Genomic DNA, 27,882 nt, shown 5'->3' with positions numbered 1-27,882 from the left:
AAATCAGTGACAGCAACAGCAAAAATAACTTGAAACATCAGCAAAAAAAAAGAAAATAAAAAATAAACGGTTTTTTCTATAGAAGAAACCAAAAAAACCCAACACCAACAAATTGTTTTATTTTCTGCGAAAGCGGGACGGAAATAGTGTGTGTGAGAGGAAGGGGGAGAGGTGGTGATGGTACAGTTGTACAGTTGACTCCAAAAATCGACACCAAACGTCATTCGCTTTGTTTACGTGTGCTAATCTCGGTGCGTGTGTGTGTGTATGTGTGTGTCTCAGTCGCTCGTTTCTGTGTGCGTAAGTTTGGCTGGCTGCATCTGTGTGTGTGTGGGTGGCTGCGCTGCCCCCTTTTTTGTTTGTCTTTGATTTGCTTTTTCAAGGCTCCAGTAAGTGGCGCCATCTAGCGGTGGTTCTGTGGCACGGGCACCCAATAGGTGTTAAGCTAAGGCACACAAGAGGGGTTAAGGGCTAGTATCTATAAAATATATTTAAGAATATACATTAAAATATAAAAATATATTTGCTAAACTCCACGTTACTAAAATTGTTCTTTACTTTCTTTCGTGTAAATATGGTTATTACTCAAGTAGCGACAAACAAAATACCCATGTAAATGGCAAATTGATTCCGAAACATTTTTCCATTTACATATAAACGTACATTTATTTTATTTGTATATTTAGCATACAGTCCAGAATGCGACACACACTCAGTTATTAAAATATTAAAATTAGGCTTCGCGAAAAAAAAGTGAGTTAAACTTAATTAAGAATGGGATTGATGTGGAGTTTTGGGCGCCTAAGAGGTTTCAAGTTGAGAGCAATCCGGTTGTTTTTCTTCCGGTGTACAGCGAACAGGGGCGGAGTTTCAAGAGGGGACAGCTATGTTACAACACAGGGATCGATGCATGTAAAAGTTAGGGACTACAACTAGGATCTGGGTGGCGGGGTTCCTTGTCTTAGTCCGCCTCGTGTTTCTCCGCCTCTGGATGCTTAGCAGGTGCCGTTGAAGGGGGCGGAGGTCCACCAGTTACTGCTGCCTCGCCCAGCGGTGCTCCTCCAGCTGCCGGAGGTGCTCCTGGTCCCGCTCCTGCACCGGGAGTGGGATACACACCGCCTCCAGGCGCCGCTGCTGTTGCCGCCCCAGCTCCACCGCCTGGGGCTGCTCCTGGTCCTCCTCCGCTCGGCTCGTGCAGGTGACCTGGCGGGGGTTGTTGCTGCTGTTGCTGCTGCTGCTGTGGTGGCGGTGGATTGCTTCCATGTTCCGGCGCATACGGATGCCCGGGATTGCCATTGTGCTGCGGCGGCGGCGGACGCGGTGACATGTAGTGCGAGCCGGGTGGCGGGCCATAGGATTGCTGATACGGCGAGAACGGTGCGTAGTAGGGCTGCGGCGTGGGATGTCCTCCGTACTGGGGCTGGTAATATGGTCGTGCTGGTCCTCCGGGCGGTCCAGGTGGCGGGCCATGTGGTGGTCCGCCGTAGTTGGCATAACCCGTGTGCGGAGGTGGCGGCGGTAGACCGGGCATTCCCGGCGGCGGTTGATGCGGCCCCATGTGCGGTGGCATCAAGGAATGTCCGGGTGGCGGATGGCCGGGATGTGGATGCATCTGCGGCATACCGGGTGGAGGAGCTGGACCGCCCTGTTGCTGCGGCAGTGGCACCTGTTGTTGCACCGGCGGTGGCGTTGGAGTCGTCGTCGTTGTGGTCGCTGCAGCAGCTGCTCCGGCTGCTGGAGCTACCTCAGGTGGCGGTGTGGGTGTCGGAACTGGTGTGGGCACCTTCCCGGGCTGGACCACCACTTTGGGTGGTTCCGTTTTAGGTGGCTCGACTAGCGTTGACTGCGGCGGCAGGGCAGCGGCCATCTCCAGCTTCTCTGGCTTGATGGGTGGGGGTGGCACCGATGGCTTCGGTGGTGGCTCAATGTCCATGGGCTCGGGATCCGTTTTGCTGGCAGTTTCGTGCACATGCACCGCCGGTGCAGGTGCAGGTGTGGGCGTCGAACTCGGTGTGGGATTGGGTGTGGCTGGCTTCACAGCCGGCGGAGTCTCCTTGGGCGGAGCTGCTGGCACCGCTGCCGCCGCCTCTTGGCTAGCGGGTGTGGCACCTGGCTGACCCGGCTGCGTTGGCGGCTTGACTGTCTCCTCGCTCCTTGTCACTGGGGCAGCAGCGGTAGCGGCAGCTGCAGCAGGATTCGTCGTGTTATTCGTATTCGGTTCATCCAATCGCTGGCGATCGCGCTTGATATCCTCGTACATGCGATGCACCATTTTCTGGAACGTATCCTCGTCCACGGCCGGCTTGCAGTGGCGCTTCAACTCCTCCTGGAACGCTTCGCTGGACTCCACCATGCGTTGCTTCTTGGCCTCAAACTTCTCCTCCATCTGCTGCAGTTCTGCCTCAAGTTTGGTTTGATGCATCGTCAGCGAGCTGACCTGCCGCTTGAGCACCTGCATCCGCGTGGTGGTCACCACTGAGCGCACATCTGGCACAACGGCCTCCGAGAAGATCTCGTTGATCAGGCGATGGTTGCGCAAGTAGCGGGCGTATGCCATGTGCTTGGCCGTATAGCCTTCATCCTGGTCATCCTCGTCCTCCGCCGGCTGGATGTCGATGCGTCGCTCGTGCTGCGACTTACTGCCGCCACCGCGTGACGGCGTCTCGTGCATGTCCACGTCGGTCTTCACCTTGCTCTTGGCCGACATGTAGGCTTGATAGGCGGGCGTCTGGTGATAGGCCTTCAGCGATTTCTCGTACTCCAGCTTCTCCGCCTCGTACTCGTCGATAAACTCCGTCTTCTCATCCTCGGGCAGCAGCTTCCACATGGCGCCGATCTTCTTGCCCAGCTCCCAGAGCTTCAGCTCGGGATGTTGCGCCTTGACGCTGTCCCAAACACGTTTCGAGTACCGCATGTATGGCAGAATGGGCTTCTCCGGCGGCTTTGGTGGCTTCGGTAGTCGTGATTCGTTCTGGTTCTTGCTGCTGGACGACTTGGTTACCTTCTGTGGCGTGAATGCCGGATTCCCGTAGTTGCTGTGCGTGAAGATGGGCGTCTGATCCTTGTTTCGGTCGCCACCACCTCCGCCGCCGGATGAACGCGACCGGCTGCCGCCGCCGGAGCCTCCGCCACCGCCCACGACGCCCTGGAGGGGTGTAGCTGGTCCCGGTCCCTGGCCGCCAACGGCTATCTGCTTGTAGTTGCTGGGCAGGGCCATCTTTTCGCAATTTGCTGGTCAAATGAGCGTGGATTTTCCAAGAGAAACAACAATTTTCAGGCGGACGCCATTTTCTGTCGGCGCTGGTGGAGGTGTGACCGTATCTGATATTAAATAAAAAATCATATCACCCGGGCATTCGAAAATATACCGTCTGTAATTGAGAAATATTAACTCTCAGGCAATATATAACATTTTAGTTACCTTAAACTACCAGAATACATTACCTAGATAGCTACATTTTATAGAAAAGCTTGTAGCTTCAGAATTTTATTCAGCATTTTTAAAAATAAATAATATACCACACTAGAATCAAGAAAATACCAAAAGCACATATATTTCCAGCAAGTTGGCAGTCCTGCGACTGGGATTTGTAAAGTATAAACAAATCGTATATTTCTAAAATGTTTGCCGGTCGCATGCTCGTCCGCTTGAGCCGAAATCGGGCATGTTTGGCCACCATGGGTAGCTGGTCAAAGCCCCAAGCACGCGCCAGCCAAGTAATCCTGCCCAGTACACCACCGACAACCACAGATGCGATTCAATGCAAAGGATCCAATGCCAACCGGCGGTTCTTCAGCAGTCAAATTGAGACGGAATCCACGTTGGACGGTGCCACCTACGAGCGAGTGTGCTCCGACACCCTGGACGCACTGTGCGACTACTTCGAGGAGCTGACGGAGAACGCCGCGGAGCTGCAGGGCTCGGATGTGGCTTACAGTGTAGGTGTCATCGCCTATTACATCATTCAATTGATCTAATCTTCGCGGGGTTTCCTCTTCCGCAGGATGGCGTGCTCACCGTTAACCTGGGACGCCAGCACGGCACCTATGTGATCAACCGGCAGACGCCCAACAAGCAGATCTGGCTCAGTTCGCCCACCAGCGGTCCCAAGCGATACGATTTCGTCGGCACCGTGGCGGCGGGCAGATGGATCTACAAGCACAGTGGTCAGTCGCTGCACGAACTGCTGCAGCAGGAGATACCCGGCATACTGAAGTCAGAGTCCGTAAACTTCCTCCGCTTGCCCTATTGTAGTTAATTCCGTGATTAGCTTAATTTCTCCTCCATAAAAAGTCTGTTAAAACGTTCGCTTTGATATATTTATTGTGAAATCTAGACGTTATTCTTCATCTGAAGGCACAGTGGTCACTCGATACATGAACTACCGATGAAGATACCAATGGTTATATTTATACTTCCCTGGGGAAATGCATTGCATTCGACTTTTCGTTTATTGTGAGTTGTGGTTGTCTGTTCTTTTAAGCATAAACTTCAAAATGAGTTGGTTAATGTATATATCGAATAATTTACCTTTCGTTTTCCAATGTTCAGGCTGATATTCCACCATTAAACAACTTTTTTTGTCACTTTTTGTACGTTCCTGGTTTCTGGTCACTAAATTGATAAAATTTTCAGTAAAAATACTTAAACTCTATTCGGCTTTTATATAATTTAAATGTATCATTTATTTCAATACACGAATTCAGAACTCAGCTCCCAATTAACGAAAATTATAACCTTAAAACCAGGACCAATGCGAAACGAAAGTCGGTAAAAGATGTTTCCGGGATTATTGTGTATGTTTATTCACGTACTCTTCAGATTTATGTTCTCTGAATTGTATTGTTTTTAGTGTTTTGTAAACAAAAGTAGGTGTCAATTCTTTTTGGCAGCAGCACATGTGTATGAAAAAAAAAGTGGCATATACATCACTTGTCAACTAGCAGATACACGGGCACTTCAAAGTATGTTTCTCGTTTCTACATTACGTTTAACTTGCATAAATTTAATGGTTAGATATCTAAGGCTAAGCGGTTCTAGTGACGCCCCCCGAACATGTTGTTATAGTGCGGCTGTTGTTGCTGGGCGCCCATAAAGTTCTGGGGCATCGGGTTGAAGGGCGGCTGTGGCGGAGCATTGTTGGCCCACGGGTTAATGGGCGCTCCTCCGTAGCCACCTGGCCCAGGCCCTGGTCCCATGCCCCCGTAGTTCTGCTGCACGCTATTGCCGGGAAACGGATGATAGCCGCCATAGCCCTGCGGATTCGGATACTGATTGTCATCCGGTCCGCCGCTCAAACCGCTCATCAGTGGCTGGGGTTCCTGGCCAAAGTTCCGGCCCTGATGTTGATGCTGCTGTCCGGGATAGCCCGCATTGGAATAGCCCGCTCCAGACTGCTTCTGGCCAAGATTTTGGCCTGGCTTCTGATTTAAACTCGGCGGATTTGGCGCAACATGCTGCTGATGCTGTTGGCTCATCATGTAGTTGCGATTACCACCTGAGGGCGAACCTCCGGAACTCGAGCCCTTGCTCAAAGTGCCCATTAGGTTGGCTATAATGCTCTCGGTGTCTTTTAGCGAAATCTTGGCCGTAGCTGCTGGCTTAAAAGTGAGCGCATTTGGTGATGATTCCACGGGTATAACGGACGGCCCACCTGCCTGATTGGGGCCGCCAGCGCCACCACCACCACCACCTCCTCCGCCGGCACCGCCGCCATTCGAATCACAGGCCTTCATCACCAAATCGTCAAAGTTGTAATCATCATCTTCCTCCTCATCGTCATCGATCATGAAACTTGGCGTGTTCCGACCGCGTCGCTGCTTGTTGATGGGCAGACTGGACAGATCCCGATCCCGATCACGATCCCGCTCACGATCCAAGCTGGAACGCTGGGTGCTCAGCGAGGGGAGACCTGCTTTCGGAGCCGAGGCGATGGCGGCCACGGCGGAGGAGGTCCTGCCACCCATTACCGAAGCTTTGGACTTGGTAACCGCCGCCGCCTTGGTTGCCCCACCAATGTTCACGACGCGCGACAGGAAATCACTGCAGGACTCACCATCCCCGCTGAGCTCCGCCAGATTCACATACTTTCGCAGACGCTCCACGCGCGCCGGCTCCTGTACCTCCAACTTGCGCAGATGGCCAATAAGATGCACTTGCTCCTCGTTCGACAGAAACTTAAAGTTCTGCAATAGGGTCTGGAGATCTGAATCCGTTAGCGATTCCATGCCACTGCTGCCACCGGTTGCATCCGCTTGAACCTTGGCCCCTGCTCCCGGAGCGGCGGGCACCACATCGACGGACTCTTTGTTCAGCTGGTGCTCCACCTCCTTCATCAGCTCGTCGAGATCGATGCCCAAGTTATCGGGCGACGGTTCATTTCGCAGACCGAGCTTTGCCTTTATCTCCTCGAATGTCAGGCCGTTGTTCTTGTCCACCTGGCGTCGCTGTTTGTCCGTCTTCACCAGCAGCGTTAGCAGGTGGAGCAGATTGTTCATGTCGCCGGTGGTCACGTCGTAGTATCCCTTGAGTACCAGTGCACTGGCCAACTTGGGGGCCACCACGTTCCGATCGAAGGGCAGCTGTATGGGCGCCGGATTAACATTTGCCTTAACCTTGGCCTCGACGACATCGGGAGAACCTAAATCATCCGGTTACGGGTGGATTGGGGAGGGAACAACACAAAGAAAGCAATCAGTTAGGATTTACAGGAGAGTGTGTTTCGGTTTCAGATCACTGCAAGTGGAGGATCGGTATCGCACGGAGCTACGCAAATTACATTTATACTTATGGATGGTGTGGATGGCGATTGGACTGCTCACGGTTGGTTGGCACACTTTGTTCACACACCCAGCAAAAATAAGGGAAAGCTGACCGAAAAACGATTACAACGATATCACACGAATCGCTGTGAACAAATCGACCAAAGTCTACCCAAATAAACCATATATGTTTAATAATTAATACCAGCATAGAAGTTCTTAGACCATTATATTTTTAATGGCAGGCAGGTCTTTTCAAAATAACCTTTTTTATACCCAAAGTAGAAGCACTTCTTTTCGAAAAAAAAAAATGCAAGATACACTTGATATTTTAGGCGCGATAAGTTTGAAAAATCTTACGAATTGCTGAAATAAGACCAGCAATTAAGAATAATGTTTATATATACTTATAATATTGTTATATTTCAAAAATACTCAGATATTCAAAAATACAAATACCCAGATAACAAAGAAAGGCATTGAGCAGTTTTATCGTTTATGATTTAGTGAGAAAGAACAAATTCGCAATGAGATATCATCCCAATTCATACCACAGCAGTGAAGATTCTTTATTTCGTAAGTGCTATTATTAAGGAACTTAAACTAAATGTTAAGACGCAGAGGTTAGTGTATTCACGTGTCTTCACCAACAGCACATAAAAATGTTCCCTTCGAAACCGGCAATTAAAATATTTCGAATTAAGAACCTAAAGTATTCCAACGAATGGCACAAAACGCACAATTAACTTTGGAACTTCGGATAAAAAGCCGGCGAAATTACGCGGAAAAGTACGATTGTTCCCATGGGAAACCCATCTTTGTATTGTGTTTTACTTACCTCCTGATTTCTAACCGCGACCACGAAAAAGAGGGAGACGGAAGTACGGATTCAGCGGGTCAAGGGCGGACTTACCTTTGGCGTTAGCCTGAAAGATGATGGCTGCTATGTTCGTGATTAGTTTCTTCACCACGCGCACCTTTTGCGGATCGTCCAGTACCTCGGCGATGAGAATGCCCTTAAGCTTCTCTTTGGTGGTCTCGAGGAACACACAGTTGTCGTCGTTCAGCAGCAAATCCTCAGCTGCATTGGGCCGCATCATTTCCATGGCCAGTGCCTTGCTGAGCAGATTGAGGGCCTTGGGTCCCAGGCTGCCCAGGTGCTCCTCGACGGCGGACAACATGCGCAACACACTGACCACAGTCAGTGGTCCCTCCTCAACGGCCTCCGATGGCTCCTTATCCTTGTTGGACGAAACGGCTGGCGAAATCGAGCGCACCTTGCTCATATTGTACTCAGGATACACGCGGGAATCCAATACACGGAAGGTCTCCATGTGCTCATAGCCGCGCGATGTTCGAGCATAGCCCTCGTTGCGTGGATAGTACTCGGAAGAGCGTTCGCGATCCCGCTCCAAACTGCGACGATCTGCGAAATCCCTGGAGCCGGGCGACGAAGCGCGCTCCCTGGACGGTGGACCATGACCACGGCCACGGTAGTAGGGCGGCGAGCGAGACCGGCGTCTCAGGCTGCGCGAACGCGAGCGGGAGCGTGAAGATCCTCGCCTGTAGCTGCGACGCGGCGAACGACTGCGGGAGCGTCGCACAGGACGACGTCCGCCGCCACCACCTCGCTTGGGGGACAACGAGCGAGAGATGGAGCGCCGATTATAGGAGGCACGACCACGAGACGGAGGACTGTCGACCTCATCATCGCTGATATCGATGACGGCGTCGGGTGCTCCGCCTGCTGCACCAATGGGACGATTGTTGCGGAAGTTCGGCTTGCGGCGATTGACGGCATTGGTGGTGGCAGGCACCTCACGCGGACTGGTCACACGGATCTTATAGCGCTCCATCAGCTCCTTGGTCTTCTCTTCGTCCTCGTCGCTCAGCTTGAACTTCTCTTTGAGATCTTTCTTTATTTTATTCACCGAAATGTTGAACAGTTCGATGCGTCGATCCTTCCAGTAGCTTATCCACTCCGGTTTGTAGTCATACTGATTTGGATCGCACTTCTTCTCCTCCTGCAGCTGCTTGTATCGCCGATTCCAGAACTGTTTCCACTCGTCCGGATAATCGGGATGTTTCTCAGGATTCGATTCGTACGTCTCCGTTTCATCGCGCAGCTGCTTGAGCTGCAGTTCCAACATGCAACGGAACTTCTCCCATTTGTAGCGCTCTTGGGCAATTATAGATGCCTGAATAGAGAGCTCCTTGGGCGTGGGCAGGTGCTGGGGCTTGGTCGCGCCACCTGGAGGTGGTGGCGATCGATTTTTGCCACGTCCGCTGGCATCTTCGGCCACCTGATTCTTCTTTCGCAACAGCCCCTTCGGCATCTGGATGACCGGAGCCGTTGGCCCGCCAAAGCTCTCATCATCACTGGATATGGCATCCAAGGCAATTATATTTCCATCATCATGCTGGTCGTTGCTGTTCCCGGTTCCGTCGTCGTTCATCTTCAAGCTAATTTTGATGGACTCATCCGGTTTCAGTTCGCGGATCGCACGTTGAGCGTCATCGGAAAAATCTGGTCCGGCACACTCATCGAAATGAAAGCTATCCCGCACCTGACTGCAGATTTTAGCGCGAAAACGCCGAAAATCCTCACCCGTTGCAGTCATAAGATTGCGGGACCTGCCGAAATGCTTCTCAATGGACTTGACCAAATTCCCAGTGGCAATCACCAGATCTCCAGAGCTGTTTGGGGTGCGCTTCAGCTTCTGCAGCTCATTGTAAGCCTTCTGGAAGTGGGTTTGCAGGTACTTGGTGCGGTGCGCCTGCGACGTCCAGTGTACAAATACGGTGCGTCCATCCGCGCACGTTTGGCACAGCACACAGAAGTAATCCGGTCGCAGTTGGCCCGGCTCGTGCAGCTCGACGGTGTATTCGGTGCCGATCAGTGGTCCGCCGGCGTAGCTCTCGATCTGCTTCTGTATGACCGCCGTGCGGGTCACGTCGTCGTCCTCCTCGAATCCGGGCGGTACCGGCTCGCCCGGCAGGAAACTCATGCTTCAAATCGCAATCCTAAATCCTCAATTCCTGCAGATAGGCATTAGGCCAAACAATAAACAGAACGCCAGTGAAGGGAAATGGCCCAGGTTCAGTACTTACCTTGGTCTCTGGCTCCGGCTTTGGATCGGTTTTATTTATCTTTTTTTCCGTATCCTCCAATATGGATTCTCAGATTTTCTTGTTCACTTTTTTGCACTCGGGTTATCCGCATCACCCTTCACGTTCACTTATCGAAAATGGGATGACTTGCGTTCGCGTGGTTTCTGTTACTTACTATGCCAGTGTACATGAATGTTACATTATTTAACTGTGCGCTTTTCCTTGTTTTTCCTATCAATTGCTGCAAAAATAAAGTACGAAACCAAAACCTTTTTAATTTTTTTTTTTACATCTTCTCAGTGTGCCCGTACGCCGTTCGGGCGATAACACCGCCAATGACAGTTCGATATATCGAGTGGATGCCAGACCTTAAAAAAAAATTATGTAATAATTTTTATGATCATTGAAAATTATTTACATCCTTGCACATAGTATTGTTGTTTGCTTTAGAGCACTGCTATGCAATTAGAGGTTTCCACTATTTTTTATACTATACTCTATACTCTATTTTTATACTTTTATAACTGCCGATATTTTTTATACCATATTCCGTTGGGTTGTATTATATATAAAAGATGATATTAAACCAATAATACACGGAAAAGGTTTGTCTTTTATCTTATTTTGACTTCATAAAACACTTTTCTTTGCTACACTTTTTTTTCTTAATGTGGTATAAAAATAATCGTATATATCAGAGTTTTTCAGAGTATTTTCTAAAGTTTTTGAAAAAAGTATACGTATATTCTGAATTCGATTTTTTGAAGCTCATTGATTTAAAAAGTTATTTTGAAAAGGTCGATAATTAAACTAAATGCAACTTTAGGGATAGAAGGATATTTCCTTAGGATTGAGCTTTTTGAAGCTCATTGATTTAAAAAGTTATTCTGAAAAGGTCGATAATTAAACTAAATGCAACTTTAGGGATAGAGGGATATTTCCTTAGGATTAAATGGATTTTAATTTCGAGTACTTGCGTTTATATTCTAACTTGAGTGTGACATGGAAAACATGCCTTCATGATTTGGGCAAACACAATGCTTGTGTTTCTGCGAGTGAGCCCATAAATATTTACATATGTGGCTATGAGTGGAGTCATTATCTTTCGTTCGAAACATAATCTCCGGGCGAGTGCAAATTGTTCTCGCCTCCGCAAAAGAATGATGGACTTCTATGGATTGGGTGTTGGATATGCTTGTGATGGCGTCTCCGCAGCTGGCTTAAATCAGTCCCAGCTCACATTCATTTTTATTTTTTTTATTCACTGTATGTTGTAGGTATTTTCCAGCTGAAGCGGGAGCATTAATATCATTGGGTCCCAAGGGATCGGCCACATGTGCAGTTTGCCGGCCGCCGAGGACAAATGTCAGCGAACGGGACGCGGTTTTCCACATTTTCAGCGATTTCCACGAACCGAGCCCACATCCACCCGCCCCGGGGTTATGCAGTGGAACCACCCTAAGGTGAACCACCCCCCTTTAAAATACCTCTCAAACTACTGACATTCATATTGTATCTGTGTATCTTTTGGTTGCAAACTGTATTCTTGCATACTTTTGAGCACCTGTGCATAACTGTCTGTATCTGGAGGCAATTATTTTTTTTCCTTTGTACAATTCGACTTATTTTCAGCCAGATGGCGTTTGACGTCCGCCTTAGGGAGGCCGCACTGTGCGCGATGTGTGATAGATGTAACACGTATCTGCGACTGGATGAAGGGCGCATTAATCGCCGCACGATGAGCACGCTGATGGCTGTCGCAGATGATAATGGCAATACAACTGACTGCACAATGAGCTGACCATATGCGCACATAGACAATAAAATACGAATGCGAATGCGAATGGGTATGCGAATGCGAATGCGACTGTGAATATGCCACCCCCCTTTTGAAGGCCGCTCCGGTGCATTTGACAGTGGGCGAAGTTACGCTGCATGTGGATGTGGATGCGTGGATATGTGAGCTAAGGATGAGGATGAGGACGAGGACGAGGACCAGGGGCAGGATGTGGCAGCAGGCAGTAGGCACTCCAGTTGCTGGACAAACGTAGCACATTTAATGAACATGCCGACATGAGTTATGGCTCGTTTGTTCGCCTTTTCATTTTTTTTGTTTTTTGTTTTTTTGGTCAGTAGTTAAGCTACCCTTGAAGTGGGCATATGTACATAACGATTCAGGCGCTTATGATTTTATTCACCAGATCGAATTACGGGTGGAAAATCTCTAGTGGGCGGTTTCGGACATGTGTACGGTTTAATTTTTTCGAAATAATCTGCACAATCATGGGATATCAACAAACAATACGTATACTGCCAATTTCTAACAACGTTTTTCAAGCACACTTTTAGCGGATAGAAGGTGTCGAAAAGTAGGCTTTAAACGCGTGGCAAGTGCTTTGTAAGTGACACATACTGCATAGTTCATTCCAAACTCGACGTGCTCATGCTTAATTGCTACCTCGTTCTTTTTGACAGTGAAATGTGGCAAATCGGGCACACAGCTGTTGGTTGGCTTTTCATTTGGCGATCTGCAGGCAGCGAATGCAAGTGATATTTAGCATTAACTTTGATGGAGATGAGCGAATTCCGATTGCGAGGACAACCCCTCCCAATCGCAATATCAGACTTTCGGGATCTCTGGAGATGCAGACAACATCCCAAAAGCATCCCGTCCGGAGACAAAAACCCAGCCAGCCCCTCGGTAGACAAAGTGCCAAGTCAGACAGATGCAGACGTATCTCATTTAGCATACCGTACTTTGCAGCTCATCTTTATTTCTTGGCAAGTTGTGTGCAATTCATTAAAGCGAAATCTGCTCGAATGCGAATAATGCAAATTGCTCTATTTTCATTCACAACGCCTGGTATTCTAGAGTATTTTCTAGAGTGGGGAGGGAATTGGGGCCTGCGTCAGTGGCAGTTGCAACAATCTGCCACAGAGAGTCGACGACAAATTTATTTGTGGCGCACGCAGCCAGGAGGGAGCATCAATGAAAATGCTGTTCAAGCAGTTGTCTCGCAGGCATTTTGCACTAAAAGTTCAAAAATTCCATTAATTATTCTCGGCGAAGAGTTCGCCTGGTTTCGCTTCGCTTTCTTCTCCGCTGCGCATCGGTTTATTCTTCTTGTTGCACTGCTAATTTTTCAAGAATTTGAAATTTCTTAATGGCCCGAGTGCGGGATGGGGGGGATTCTCCGTTGCCCGTTTGTCTGGGCCATCTAACCCACAGCTGCAGTGGCATAAAATCCACAGATGGGTGCAACAAATGGCTGGCAATATGTCTTCCCAAATTCTGAGCCAATCGAATGCAAGGTACATAGTTAAGAAAATTGTGTAATCTCACTTATTGAGTTGCTGAAAAGTAAGGAAAAGCCAGGTTTGGTAGCTACATAATATACTTTCTTCTACCCTTTTAGGGCTTTTGCGTTCCAAGGCATTGTTGTGTAAAAATAATTACTCCAATTATAATAAATGTTTTGAATAATCTCCATTTTCATTTTCATTTTCTTGCTCTACTTAGCCATTGATTCAATTTCCCGGAGTGTAGGCTTACCCCTATCGCCACTTACTCCCCCCGCCTCCTCTAAAACAAGGCCGGATGTGCTCATTGTGCTTCGTTTTCATTTCTACTTACATGTCTCCCGCCTTCCATCTCCCGCCTCTGCCGAAGCCCCCTTCCCCGCCCCAGCCCCTCATTAATGCTGCGCCGGAAGCGCCCAGCTGCTGCCGGACTTTGGATTTATCGGGCCGAAGAGGGGAGGGGCGGTGGATGGGGGCCGATGGTCAAAGACGCTTCGGAAAAGTTTTACCCCATTCCCAAACTTTGGTCGTGATTTCAGAAATGCGTTACGCAGTGCTTAAATCAGAACTCGGGCTGAAACAAAAGCTGCAGGTGATTCTCACGACCATCACATACCCATTGACATACATTCATGTTAAATGCGCCACCTGTTGAGCGTTTTCGGATACAGAGTATAACAGTTTTCTCATCATCAGTCGCCTGAAAATATTCGTAAAACGTTAAAGAACAATTTTTAAGAGCGGCTAACTACCAATGCTAATGATCCCTATCACTTTTTGACGGATTTGGGAAACTTAATTTTTGGGGTCAATTTTCGCATTTTCATTTTTGAAAAAATCAAAATTTTCATCAAATTTTGCAAAAAATGGCAAAAAAATAGAGTTCCCATTTTTAAATACAGTTCGATTGGAAATTTAATTACGAGCGCAACGAGGTATACCATTCCATGTTCAGACAATTATTTTAAAAGTTGTGGCCAAAAAACTGATTATTTTATGACCAAAATGTGCAAACACGGATTTTGGCAAAAATTTAATATTTGTTATGGGCATTTTAACCATAACTTGGCTAAAAATGATCACAAACATGAAAGAATAACTGTTTTGTGCAGCTAATTACCAATGCTAACGATCCCTATCACTTTTTGACGGATTTTGGGAAATTCATTTTTGGGTCAATTTTTGCATTTTTTTTAACGGGTAACATCATTAAAATTTGCAAAAAATGTCAAAAAAATAGAAGTCCCATTTCTAAACAAAGTTCGATTGGGAATTTAATTACGAGCGCAACGATGTATGCCATTCCGTATTCAGACAATTATTTTAAAAGTTATGGCAAAAAAACTGATTATTTTATGACCGAAATAAGAAAAAACGGATTATGGCAAAAATTAAAATATTTTTTAATCATAACTTGGCTAAAAATGCACAACATTAAAAGTTGAAAAAAATGGCTAAAAAACGAGTTCCCATTCGATTGGAAATTTAATTACGAACGCAACGAGGTATGACACTCCATACTTGGACCATTATTTTGCCAACTATCCCGCCTTCATGCTATGTACATGCATAGGTACTTTTCAACGAATCCATTATACCCTTTTACTTAATGGGCAACATAACTACAGCTAGTGCAATGCGGGATTGTGTGAAGCATTGCTTTTACACTGCGAAAACATTTACAGCGCAATAAGAAATGAAACCAGTTTGTGCAAACAAAAACTGAAATGAAAAGCCTTCTCCATATTAACTCATGAATCAGTTTCTGAAAATCCTGTTCAGTTTGACTTTATATTTGAAATGGAAATTCATTGAAATTGAAATGATTGATGAAGCATATGATTTTTTTTTTGTGCAGTCAGCTGACTGCTTGTTCTTCCCTAATTAGCTTCTCTATGGCGATCATTTCGACAGTTCACCGTTATGTTGCGACAGGGCTAACGGTTTTTTTCGCGTCCTCGTTGCGGCCCTTTTATTTATTGGCTGGCCACCCCACACGCAACAACAAAAACCGCAAAATGAAAATGGAAATTCGAAGAGCGGCGGAATGAAATGGAAAATGGGCGAGTGGTGGGAAAGTCAAAAGGAAGGGTGGTGGAGTGGGGATAGAGGGGCGTTGCGGGGGCTTAAGCGAACGGGAGTTTGTACCAAAAAGTTGAGCACTGCAAATGGCTCGCCATGGGCGCATAAATTTCCAAGCCACCTTGTCTATTTTTTTGTTTATTTATTTGTATTTTCTATTTTTTTGCTTTCTGTCGCTATGGTGGGTTGCTGTTTTCTTTGCGGGCATTTCTTTTCATATCTTTTTTTAGTTTTATTTGTATTTTCTCTTCTTTTTTTTGGCAATTTCCAACATGCAACATGTTGCACTGGAGTCAAGCCGAAACCCAAAACTTTTCCCGGGACTCCCGAAATAAGAAAAAAGTTGGGGAAAAAAAATGTTTTTTTCGCCTGGCTTCCACTTCCACTTCCTCTTCACGTTATCGTTTAAACAGTGCAACGTCTTTTAAAGAAATACATTTATTTTCAGTAGTTTTTGAAAGAATGAAAGAAAACAACATTGGGTTTCAAGACTTCAGAATTTCTAAAATTGTGAAACGGTTTTTTGTTAAATATGTCGCAGTTTTTCATTGTAACTTTGTTTAAGTTATTTTTCGATTTTCAAATTTGTAGATGCCCAAGCTGGACTGTACTTCGGTTTTTTAATATTTTTTTGAGAACGGGTTCTTCCCTAGCTTTATTAACGTTTTTTGGTGTTGCTAGGGGATGGGATGGGGGAAGGAGGGGGTTTTGATATTGTTTGCTGGCAGGCAGCGCAGTCTGTAATATTTTTGCCGCATAAAAGTCAAAATATGCAAATAAACTTGAAGTAGGGGCGAGGATTGCGATGGCACAGGGGGTTGCGGATGGGGGCAAGTGGAAAACGGGTGCTTTACTTTATGCATGGGGCGGCTAATACGATGAAACAGACATAGGAAAGCAGAATAAAACAATGGGCAGCAGGATGGTGGGCAGGGGTGGGGTCTCCACTCTGCAGAGGCAGCGCGGCTTAAATAATAAATGTAGTACACGCTTTGAAAGAATTTACTATACTTTGGCAAATGGGGGTTATAAAAACCTCTACACACACTCGCACGCACACACACACACACACACACACCGGGGTCTGCTGTCCGTGCTGTCCGGACTGTCCGGAGTCCGTGGTCCGCAGTCCGGGATGTGGAGTCCTTGGCCCGTGTTGCAGATTCCGTGGTGTGGAGTCCGGAGTGCGGGGTGCGGGGTGCGTGTGTAGCCTCCGATTTTATGATGTTTTTGAGTAGCAGTGAGCTGTGGATCTGCAGGGTGGGTATAAATAAACAATGCCCCTATAAGGTGGTGGTCAATAGGGGGTTAAGGGCAGCGGCATTTCATATTGTTGCTATAATCAGCGGCCGCTTTGATTCATCTGCATGTCCGCAGTGGCGGGTGATGGAGAGAGGAGAACCTTTGGTTTTGGCTTTATGCTCTGCCACCCCAGTATCATCAAAGAGCTAACCCGGGAGCTAGCTCCAATCCCAATCCCAATCCCAATCCCCATCCCAACCCCAGCCTCAGCCTCAGCCTCAGCCCAATCCAACCCAAGAGGCCGGGCCCAAGGCAACCGATTGCAACCTTAGCCCCACGAAACCCAAGCATCCAACCATCGCCAACACCCCCTACCCCCACCCATCCAACCACAACAACAACACAAAGCACCACAGTGGGGACTCCACACAGAGTCAGACTCGCAGACTCCGCTTCCACTTCCCCTTCCATTTTCATTTGCAACATGTCCAGTTCCAGTTGCGAACATGTTTGCTGCTCGAGTTCGATGGTCGGGCTCATAGGAATGCTCGAGAACTAGCCAAAAATAGCTAGATAAACTACAACGGGTTAAAGATCTTTTCCAAAATGCCTAACACTGATAGTTTAAATGAGTTTAACAAACACTAGTCAACTGCTTACAGCGGGTTATGAACATGTTATCTACATTCATGTTAAGAAGAACGCAATAAGTTAAAGTACTCACATTTCTCCAATATTTTGCATCCGAAGGACTCTTCCTTCACCGTTCTAGCCAATTTGGCTATAGCTAACTGGGCTGCTCGCACTGCAGTAGTTGTTGCCGCTTGTTGTAGTTGCCAGCGTTGTTGCAGTTGTTGCTGTTGTTGCTTTTATCTCTGTTTCGAATTCGGTTCTCGTGCTCTCTGTTTTCGTTGTTTTCGTTCAGAGCAGCATTAACCCTCGACGGCGACGCTCGTTTTTCGGTTGTTCGGCTCCTGAAATCGAAATTGTAATTTCGCACAGCGTATACATTAGATTTTCCTCCTTCACGTGTCGCGCGCGTGTGCTATTCTTGTTATTGTCCTATCGTCGCCTTTTTTTTCGGGTGTATACTTAACAAAATCGTTACAGTTAAACATTTTTTTTTCACGTGTCTTACTGTTACTTCTGATTCAACAACAAACACAAAAGTCAAACAAATAAAGCACGTTAAAGGGAACACCGAAAAAAAATAACAAAAACAAAAACAAATACAAATAGGATAGGTTGTTGTTGTTTTCGCGCAGCATGTGGAGTTACAGTTAACTGTTACAGTTAACGGGCAGCAAAGTGAGGGGGAGAAAGAGGTGTGTAGGAGCAGTGGGCGAAGCACAAGGAGCAGCAGAAGCGAAAAGAGAGTAGAGGATAGGGATTTACTGCTTCGCTTCACTAAATGCAGTCGACGCTGCGATTATTATGTGCCAGCTCCAATAACAACAACAGCAGCAGCAAAAAACCGCCGCAGCAGCAGCAACAACACCACTTGATACGAAAATAAACAAACAAAATCAATCAATTAATCAATCTGCTGAGCACACCGCTCTCCACGCCCACACACACAAACACACACGCAACAACACACAACGCAGGCACAACCACAACAACAACACACACACACATACGAGTGCGAGTCAACGCCCACGCCCATTTTAGAAAAAGGAGGGAGTGGCAGGACGACAACAAGCAAAGGAGGAGGAGGAGAAAGGAGGAGACAAGCACGAGGACGAAGACAACATGTTCCACTCACTTGTTTTGATGGCCTGCGCCCTTGCCGCCCTCTCTGTCGCCCAGGGGGCGGGGTTCGCTCGATCGAAATCGCTGCCGTTATCGTTATCGCTATCGCTATCGGTATCGGTGTCCTCTTCATCGGCATCCAGTCCAGGAGCTGCTGACCCAACAGCCGCCGTCACCGCCATCGCCACCGCCCCCTCCCCCGCAACCGTTCCCTTTGCCGGCAAACAGCTAAACAGATGCCGTCAAAGTTGCTATCAGCAGGTAAGAATCCAAGTAAATACATATACGCAAGAGTAAAAATAAGAATCCCAATTGAAGCCCCAGAAACCCAGACGCATAAACCCCAGACTCAGAATCAGACTGGCACTGAGAACTCGGAACTGAGAACTGAGAACCGAGAACTCAGAACTGAGAACCCGAGATAAGAACTGGGATCGTATCGGAAACGTTTCGATCCCAGTTCGTTTGATGGACAGTTGTATGCCCAGTTGAGCGGCAATATAACCGATAGGGAATTCGCTTTGTACACAGCGAAAAAATTATGTGGCTGATATACATATACAGCTTGGGGATCGATGTAGATTTGGATTAGCAAGTGCAGATTAGAACACATCTGGGTTTATAATATATGTATACCAAGGGTTTTCAGCATTCACCCCTGCAAATATGGTATATGTTTAATTATAATTTAATACAATTTTCAAATCTTTACGTAACTACAGCTTTGGCTTCTGTTCAAACACATTTTTCAACCCTTGATCAGCCCAAATTCACATATGTATGTATGTATGCATACATCATTGACTTCCCTTTGTAGACAAGCATCTTGAAATTCTCATGATAATTAACAATCCGTGAATTTGCATGTTTCTGTTATTTTTCATTTCCTTAATTTCGTATTACAAGGCCATCTGCATTTCATAATTTATTCATCGTATCAAAACCGCTTTTTCCAAAAATGGCTGTTCAGTCGAAACTCCCTTAAGAATTTTTAGAATTCACGATAAGTACAAACTCGGACTTTTTTATCTACATTTGTATGTATCCATGCATGATTCACGTTTGTTCTAAGAACTTTTTCAAGATTAAGGGGCTTAAGATCCGAATACTTCACTAGAAAGGCTCGAAGAAAATGTTTTGCCCAACACACAGCCACATTTTCCCAGCCACTTTTCAAGTGCATCGCTCTGCCGTCAGGTTCTCAAGCTAATGCGATTAAGATTGCCCTAATTGAGGTCATGCCGAATTGGCCTCGGGTACCCACCCCGTTTTTTCGCGCCGTGTAGGGAACAGTTGTGCCCTGGACGACGCCGACCTTCAAGGTTAGGAGACGCGGACGCGGACGAGGGCGCGGGCGCGGATGCGGACACAGACGTCGATGACAATGACAATGGTCTCGGTTTTCGGGACCTGAACAACTGGAGACCTGGCGTACTGGAGGACCGAAGAGCTGAGGAACTCGAGAAGGCGACGTCATTTTTTATGGCCGCTCGCTGGGTCTTTTATCTTTTATCTACGGGTTGACATCGCAGCTATTGCCGCTGCTGCTTCTGTTGCCGGTTATTATTGTTGTTATTGTTGTTGTTGTCGCTGCCGCTGCCATACCGCTCACCCTACCGCTTGCCTTACCGCTCAGGTAGTCACCGCCGGTCGCTAGAAAGATGTCAACTGGGTGGTCGAGCGTCGCTAATAGAGATCGGGAATTCAATTTGATCCGTCCATAGACAATGGCCAAAAACCAGAGACCAAAAAAAGTGAACACAGGGGGAAAAAGCCAGACAATCCGCACAGGAATAAAGCTCTCGGATCGAATTTGTACAAAGCTGTCACAGATGGATGGACAGAAGTTCAGCTGAAAAGCCGCAGCCAAGGGAAAAGGGAAAGATACCTTTTTTTCAAAATAGAGCAGGTGGGCAGAACAATGGGCTCTGGAGAAGGAGCCCAAGAAATGCAGAAGAAAGAACTTTGAGAAATCACCGCGAAAAATCGGAAACAATTCAAAAGGGAATCAAGGGGGGATAACTTATAACCACGTATTATGCAATGACTTGGATTAAATACTCTATCAACACAAGAGCCATTTACAAAATTAGTCGGTGAAAAACCCACTTATCAATTAAGGCATTAAGCCGCGACAGCAAATAGAAAACTCCAATTAATTGAACTCACCGCAATTTCCAAGCTGATACTTGCTAAGAGCAAATAAATACACAAAACTAAAGCCCAACTAATCAATATGAATAACAAAGTTTTCCAACCAACAAAGCCAACTTGAAAATACCACTACAAGCGAGTGGAAGTGAGTCCCGAACCCAAACGAACTCACCCCCAATTCAAAAATACGCTGAGTTGACACTTTCTTGTGTTTTTCCCCTAAAAACAAAGTTTGGGACCCCGGGGATTCGGTTTCCCCTCCGCTGCATGTAACCGATCCCCAACGAAATAATTTCGAATATGTGTTTTTGTCCCCGATGCATTGAAATCAAGACGCAGCGCAGAAATAGAAGCACAAGTTTCCCAAAAAGATTTCACCCACCCAGCCAGCCGCCAACCAGTTGATTTTTAAATGCGTGACTTCCTGGAACCGCGCTGATCTGTCAGCGATATCGGAAACAGAGGATGGAGGCATGGAGACATGGAGGCATGGAGGTGGCTGACAACTGTTGCGGACTGTTAATAAATTTCAATCAAACGAAATCAAATCAAATTTTCATATCGATTCGATCCGAGCAGCTCCCCGCCAAGTGTACATGCATACGTGCATAAATCAAGTGGGAAAAACACAAGAGTATAAATATCATCTCCGATTTCCAAGTAAGTCGAGCTCTCTGTGGCGACGAGGTGTACGTACGGGTACGGCGTAGTGTTGGTATTGGGATTGGTATTGAAATTGGGTTTTCCATTCGAGTGGAGAACCAAGGAACCGGGGAACCGGGGAACCGAGGAACCGGGGAACCAAGGAACCGGGGAACCGAGAAACCGACAAACTGAGATACCGAGCTGGGCAGAACGAGGCAGTCAACCCAATTGACTCCATGAGGAGTGCTCATGAGTGCTGTGGCGACACTTACAATGAAACATGGGATGAAACTCGAGAGGCCAAGACACTCGGATTGTCTGGGGCACTCGAAATCGTTCTAGGGAAACGCTACAAAGCCACATACTACGTCCAAGTCCAAATATAGAGCCAAAGTTTATTGATTTAACACGAGAGCACGGCAGCAATTTGTCCAAATATAGTTCGGCAGCACTTTGATACGACCGAGCATCATGAGTGGCCTGAATAATGTGATTCTAACCTACGGTCAAACTCGATGGCCCTGGCTGATCTTGTTGCATAGATCTTCTTGGTTGAAGTGCCCAACTAACTGGAACTATATCTAACTATGTCTAACTAGCATAATTCTAGTAGCCATCGGTTAATTATAGTAACCTACGGTTAAAGTGGATAACTGGGCCACACCGAGGCATTAAATGAAATGGAAAGCTTACCAAATTGACGAGTTCATTTCCATCTTATCTCAATGGTGATATGTCAGATGCTGCTGCATATAACATAAGTTAATCTCACTGATTATTCAGACCGAAATGGCAGATGTTCGCTATAAATATCCGCCACTCTATTTTCTTGTGTTGCTTTAAATGTGCCAGGCTTTTCGGCTTTAGTTATGCCAATCTTTGCTGATTATTTAGTCCGAAATTGCAGATTTCAGGCACGAAATACTTAAGCTTTCGCCTGTGTGCCGTCTGCATTCTGAATTCCTGATCACCGTCATCATCTCCATCCGATATGCCCTTTGAAGTTCGCTCAAGAGTTTTGGATGGGATGCTCGCTGGGTGGGTGGATGGGTGGATGTGATGGATGGGGTGTTGGTGATGGTGCTAGTGGTGATGGTGATGGTAATGCAGGATGCCTCGGCTCGGTTCGCCGAAAGTCAAAAGTTCTTAGGGGTTGCAGGCTGGGCTAATTTCATGCTCGGTTCGCAGGACTAACTGGAACTAATCCACCCAGCCATTCATCCGTCCATCCATCCAACCCCCAAAACTGAGAATCGCTAACTGGGAACAGGAGAATCGACAGAACGGGGAATGCGATTCCGAATGCGAATGCGTTGCTCAATCAGCGCCAAATTAACACCATGAAAGACTTTTCCTCCTTCACTTTGGATATGTTTTGGGAGGTTGGGTGGTTCGATGGGTGGTTCGATGGGTGGTGCGATGGGTGCTCCAGTTGGCTGGGTGGATTCGGGATTTCATCTTTTTTTTTTTTGGGTGCTGCGGTGGCCGGAAGCTTCGATCTTGATGTATATGCAAGGCACGTAGTTCGGCCGCTGCTGGTGGTGGAATCATCGAATATATCTACGTATGCGTACGTGTCTCATAAAAGCCGCTCAAAAAACTGACTGACTGACCCAACTTCGGTAATTTATGTGGCCAACGGAGTCATGTGCCTATGGTTCCCACACTTGCCGAAACAAAAACTAGTTCAATAACTCAACAAAGCTATCGTCTACAACACATCTAAAAAGAAATTGCTATCTTTTGGTTGTTATATACTAATAGAACCATTAGAAATAACAGAATAAGAGGGTATTTAAAGCCCCTAACATTTACTTCACAATTTACCATATATTTGTATTGTTCCAAACTAAAACAAAAATGGGATTAACTATAACCCTGAAAAAGAAGCGTACAGAATAGAGTACAAATTGCCGGATTTACTGTAGCTTAACTGAATTGGGAAAATCGTGTTTTCCACACGCACATGCGAACATCAAAGGAAATTCGCAGCCTTTAGGTGGGAGTTTTGACACTTTTCTTCAAGTGCATTTGTGCCGAGGGTGCGAAATACCAGGGCAATTGCATGTAAAAGTTGTCGCTGCCTGCGTTTAATTTATATGGCCCAGACACATTTTGGACCAGGTAGTAGTAGGCCATGCCTTTGGACTCGAGACTGTGGAAAGTGGGAAAATGCGAAGTGGGAACTGGGAACTGGGAAAAGGGAAAAGGGAAAATCGGGGAAGGCCGACAGACCGAACGGCCAAAAGATTTGCCAGTTCAGCGTTTTCATTCAGTCATTCGGTCATTCATTCGTTTATTCATTCATTCTGAATGCCTTATTGTTGTTACTTATCGCCCAAGTTGTTTCAGGTTCAGGCCCTCATTCGCATCCACGTCCTCATCCTTGTCCACAATTTCGGTTGCACAACGCAATCCTCCCCTCATCAACTACATCGTCTACATCTTCAGAGGCCAAAAATTCAATTGAGCGGAAAATATGTTGTCTTTGCGATTTTCCTTTTGGCATTCGTCGTTTTTATCTGCCACAACTGCTTGGTTTTGGTCCTGCCCCTCCTGCCCCTCCTGCTCCTCCTGCCCCTCCTGCTACTCCTGCTCATTTTCCCTTTCCGTTTCCCCGGATTTTACTGATTTTCCTGCCTTATTGTGTAATGATGACAAAGTGCCGCCGTCAAAGTTGGCCCAAAAGGTGATGGCAGCCATTGTCCGGCGGATTTTTCCTTTCCTTTGCCCTGGATGATGGATGATCGATCCAGATGCAAGTAGTTGCTGTGCTACATTTGCACAAAGTACGGATGCATTTAAGGGCTTAGTGAGCTGGATAGCTGGATAGCTGGATAGCATCGGAGTGGAGGTGGCAGTGGCTTAAGGTTGCCAGGGAGCGATTGAGCAGGGAGATAGTATCGGAATTGCTCTAGTTTCGGAATATAAAAACGATTTAGACAGTTGAATTGCTTGGAGAAAGGAGCTAAATTTTATTTAATTTTTTTCAAGTAAAAAAAAAGTAAATTATAGCAAATAAATGGCAAAAACCTTGTGACCCAAGGTGTTCACGAAGGTAGTCGAATGTCAATTAAGCGATTTTAATAGGTTGTTTATTTTGATAAGGTTTAATTTGACACATGTTCATGTTAAACAAACATTATGGTGCAAGTGTTGGCAGCTATTATAATTATTGATTTTTATTAAAGCCAACTGGCAATATGTAAAGTTTTCGCTTAGGAGGTTTGGTTTTTAAGTCTGCAATTCGGGAGTCTCACATTTTATATGAATAACTATATGAAACCAAGCTTACAATTCAATCACGATCCGAAATGAACTAGTGTAACGAATCGTGTGAGACTGTAGATAAAGATTTCATAAATTCGATGCCGGCGAATGCAATAATCATAAATCTGGCTTGCAGCAGACATTAGGGTTACTTAACCTAACCCTCCCCGAAGCCGAAAACGAATGCCCAATGAATTGAGATCTGTATGGGCACCGCCTCGTTTGATTTTTTTAATATTGTAAACTCCGAGTCATAACAATTTGTCACGCACCCATCTCTAATCGCCGTCGACTCATTCCCAGTTCCATTCCCAGTCCCTTATTCATCTGTCTGTTTCTCTGCCAGCTCATTCACAAAAGGACTGCGGACAGACGTCAAAGGAGGAGGAGGAGGGGTGGGCTAACTGGTCCTAGGTCCTAAGTCCCGAGTCCCGAGTCCTGCGCCGTGCTACTCCGTACTGCCCGCTGTTCCATTTTGTTCCGTTCAGTTCAGCTGTTTTGAGACTAAGGCGACAGTTGACAAAGGCTAAGCAGGCAGTCCGGTTTGATCTCGATCCTCCTGCTCCCAGTCCCTCGGCCTCTATCATCCGCATCCTCATGCTCAGCCTCGTCCTGTTACGGCAATCCTCCTCATTATCCTCATTGCCGGGAGCGTGAAATTTTCAATTCGCCATAGACGAACACAAACGTTTGTGGTCATTTACTTGTGTACAGAAACGGGCAGAAGAATAGCAAACGGATTAGCAAAATTGCCCAAAACAACAAACAATTAGGCAGAGCGTGCGATTCCATCATTAAATGGTCTATTGATTTCCATATTGGGATCGGTTAACACCGGAAACTGCAATATGTGCTGGAAGGTAAATTTGAAACCGAAAATTCTGAAAGGCATGCAGATTTAGCACTGGTCAGGGCACATTCATAAAGTCATTCTACGCCCGAGTTCCCCATTTTCCTGACCGCTGCTGTATATCTACATAGACTTTTCGCTTCTTTTTTCCTGCCGCCTGCATGCCCTGCCGTTATTACGAGTTACAAATTTGCGTCTATTGTTGGGGCCATAAGATAGAGGACGGGCCCAAGAGGAGGCTGCTGATGACTCCTTGTTGTTTGTCCTGGCAGCCCGGGGTCTTGGGCCTGATTACTTTTTGCTAGCTTACTTAAAATTCGATTAGGCCACGCCCACTAACTAACTTTGTCCTGTCGTCTCTGCTTGCAGCTTTCCAGGGACTGGCATTATTGTAAGGATTCCGTTGATTGCACAAACGTAAGTATCTCCATTCATGTTTGTCTTTGTGCGACAGCCTAACGATGTCATTAACCCATTAATGCCGGCTTAAAACTGCTAAAAAAAAAACTGAAATTCCGAGCAGTCCACTCGTAGGCTAACTGAATTATAATCTAATGATAATTTAGTAGAAATGTGATGAGCATGGGGCTTGTGATCAAATCACTGAAATTCCCCAAGACTTAAAATGGACTTTACTGTCTCGTAAAAAATCGTTCAAATTTTAATAATTTTCATTGCAAGCATTAATCTTTATTTGCCTTACCCGGCATTAATTTTATTAGAAATTTGACAATTTGGTAAATTTCTCTGGAGAAGCATCTTTTTAAATGCCCGAAATTAAATCTACATTTATTATCGCAAGCCGGCTGGAAAAGGGTTGTTTCTGCTGCCACTGCCACTGTGACTGCCAATTTGCCATGCGTAAACATTTTTAGGCACTTACACGGCAAGGACATGAATTATGCCAAACGAAACAGCCCGGCCTTAATGGGTTAAACGTTGTCGCTCGGGGGCGAAAAGTGGCAACCGAAGGATGAACAAATTTCATTGCCTACCTGCGGGCGCGCCACATAATTACAAGAAATAATTGACAAATAGCTAACTTTACCTTCCTCTCTCTTCTCTTCCCTTCCCTACCTTACCGTTCTATGCCATTCCACAATGCTTCGTGTCCTGCCTGGGGCGTTGTCCTTGTGCTCCATGGCATCCACGGCATTCCTCGAATCCCGTGCGAACCACAGTGCTGCCAAAAGCTGGTGGCACCCTTCGAACTGCGGATCCTGAAGGCCCAGCGCCAGGAGTCGCTCGTCCTCACGGACATCGGCTGGGATGAGATGATAGCGAATTCCTCGCGCCAGTGCCTCATCACCTGGGAGGTGTCCGGCGGCGGCCTGATCGGCAATCTCCTCACGGACACCGCCCGGGCGGAACTCTCCTTGTGGCCGGACACCGTCTACAACATCCAGGTCAAGTGCAAGCACAAGGTGAGTTCACATTTGGTTAACTCACTATTTGATAGCTAATTGGGCGGTTAAATAAAAGAAATTATCGCATTTGGAGTGTTTAAACTGGGGCTTATCGCAATGCGGGTTAAATGCACAAGATGCTGCCTTATCTACTATATCTTATCTCTAAAGGGATTTCTGGCACAAGCCCAAACAAAGCGAAAGAGTTCTTGTGGCTATGCTTATAGAGCTAAAAGGAACGTTATACGATCTTAGCCCAAGTATTATATTCTTCAGCACCCATCGACACTGTATTCACACGGCTTTCTACCTATTTCAATTTAATAGCTCACGGGTCTGATGCGGCGTTCGATCAAGCTGAATGTGGACACCAGCCAGTTGGTGGGCACGACAACGACAACGACCACGACCACGACAACGAGCGGCACACCGAGGAGCCAGGGGCAGCCAGTGGAGCAGCCGTTGGACCAGCCAGATGCCTTGGAGCACTCGCAGCGCATTCGTGTCCGGCCCACGGATCGGGTGTACATAATCAGTGCACTGCCCACGGCCAGCGAGTTGGGCGGAGTGGTTTATCCGGCCTTCGGGGCGCTGGCCTTCTTCCTGGCCCTGCTGGTCATGTTCCTCTTCCTGCGTCCGCAGCGCAAGCGATTCCCCCTGGATGCGGACAGTGCGGACACGGCCACGTTGATAGGTCGCAGCTCGAGCAGCTCGAGGAACTCACTGGACGCCTCCACGCTGCATGTCTAAGGCGGAGGCTGGCCGGAGAACCTGTAGTCGTATATATATAGATGTCTGACTATGTGATATTCTGCACCCCAAAAAAGAGAACCATACAAAAAACAAATGAACAAAGGACGCGATGACAACTGTGTACATACCCCTTGCCGCGTTAGTTAGTCCTTCCCTATCCGAAATATTAAATCCTGGATTTTGATTCGACATGATTGATCAGATCGAATCGCTTCGAATCGAATCAAATTGAATTGAATTGAATTGAAATGAATTGAGTTGGATAGTCAAGGCAACGTTCGCTCAACTAAGTTAAGTTTTATCCTCTGCCATTCGTAGATCCCAATGCCAAACCAGCGCAGTCATATACATATACACGCATGATAAACATACATAGCTCTATATACACATAACAACTATATTATACATTTAACGCATTTACTATATACATATACATATATCATAGTTATACAAGCAGGAACAGCTAGAGATCAAGATAAAGATACAGATGCAGATACGTTTACGGTTACGGTTACGGTTACGGATACAAATATATATATATATATTATATATATT

General features: G+C 46.5%; 4 protein-coding genes across 5 annotated transcripts; 2 read left to right on the top strand and 2 right to left on the bottom strand.

Moving 5' to 3' along the window:
* The first annotated feature begins 157 nt into the window (after positions 1 to 157).
* On the top strand, positions 158 to 27,846 carry LOC6549893 (transmembrane protein fend). Of its 2 annotated transcripts, XM_026982722.1 has the most exons (5): positions 158 to 171; positions 17,425 to 18,510; positions 25,538 to 25,585; positions 26,350 to 26,592; positions 26,902 to 27,846. In XM_026982722.1, exons 2-5 carry the CDS (start codon positions 18,250 to 18,252, stop codon positions 27,322 to 27,324), a joined length of 975 nt encoding a protein of 324 aa, XP_026838523.1. In that variant the 5' UTR covers positions 158 to 171; positions 17,425 to 18,249; the 3' UTR covers positions 27,325 to 27,846. The 2 variants fall into 2 exon arrangements, with proteins under 2 accessions (XP_026838523.1, XP_001977370.1); XM_001977334.3 differs by lacking the exon at positions 158 to 171 and having other exon boundaries at positions 17,389 to 18,510.
* On the bottom strand, positions 653 to 3,348 carry LOC6549890 (basic proline-rich protein). The gene has a single exon (XM_001977331.3). It carries the CDS (start codon positions 3,215 to 3,217, stop codon positions 962 to 964), a length of 2,256 nt encoding a protein of 751 aa, XP_001977367.1. The 5' UTR covers positions 3,218 to 3,348; the 3' UTR covers positions 653 to 961.
* Positions 3,553 to 4,324, top strand: LOC6549891 (frataxin homolog, mitochondrial). The gene is made up of 2 exons (XM_001977332.3): positions 3,553 to 3,939; positions 4,005 to 4,324. Exons 1-2 carry the CDS (start codon positions 3,622 to 3,624, stop codon positions 4,257 to 4,259), a joined length of 573 nt encoding a protein of 190 aa, XP_001977368.1. The 5' UTR covers positions 3,553 to 3,621; the 3' UTR covers positions 4,260 to 4,324.
* On the bottom strand, positions 4,782 to 10,239 carry LOC6549892 (uncharacterized protein CG7065). The gene is made up of 3 exons (XM_001977333.3): positions 9,874 to 10,239; positions 7,676 to 9,801; positions 4,782 to 6,641 (listed from the first exon to the last, which is right to left on the bottom strand). The coding sequence occupies exons 2-3, from the start codon at positions 9,768 to 9,770 to the stop codon at positions 5,038 to 5,040; spliced, it is 3,699 nt and encodes a 1,232-aa protein (XP_001977369.1). The 5' UTR covers positions 9,771 to 9,801; positions 9,874 to 10,239; the 3' UTR covers positions 4,782 to 5,037.
* Positions 27,847 to 27,882: the final 36 nt, after the last annotated feature.

The sequence above is a fragment of the Drosophila erecta genome, unplaced genomic scaffold (assembly GCF_003286155.1).
Source record: "Drosophila erecta strain 14021-0224.00,06,07 unplaced genomic scaffold, DereRS2 tig00000152-arrow-arrow-pilon, whole genome shotgun sequence".
Lineage (NCBI taxonomy): Eukaryota > Metazoa > Arthropoda > Insecta > Diptera > Drosophilidae > Drosophila > Drosophila erecta.
The sequence above is the reverse complement of the archived record's forward strand: the minus strand, read 5'-3'. Positions and strand labels throughout refer to the sequence as shown.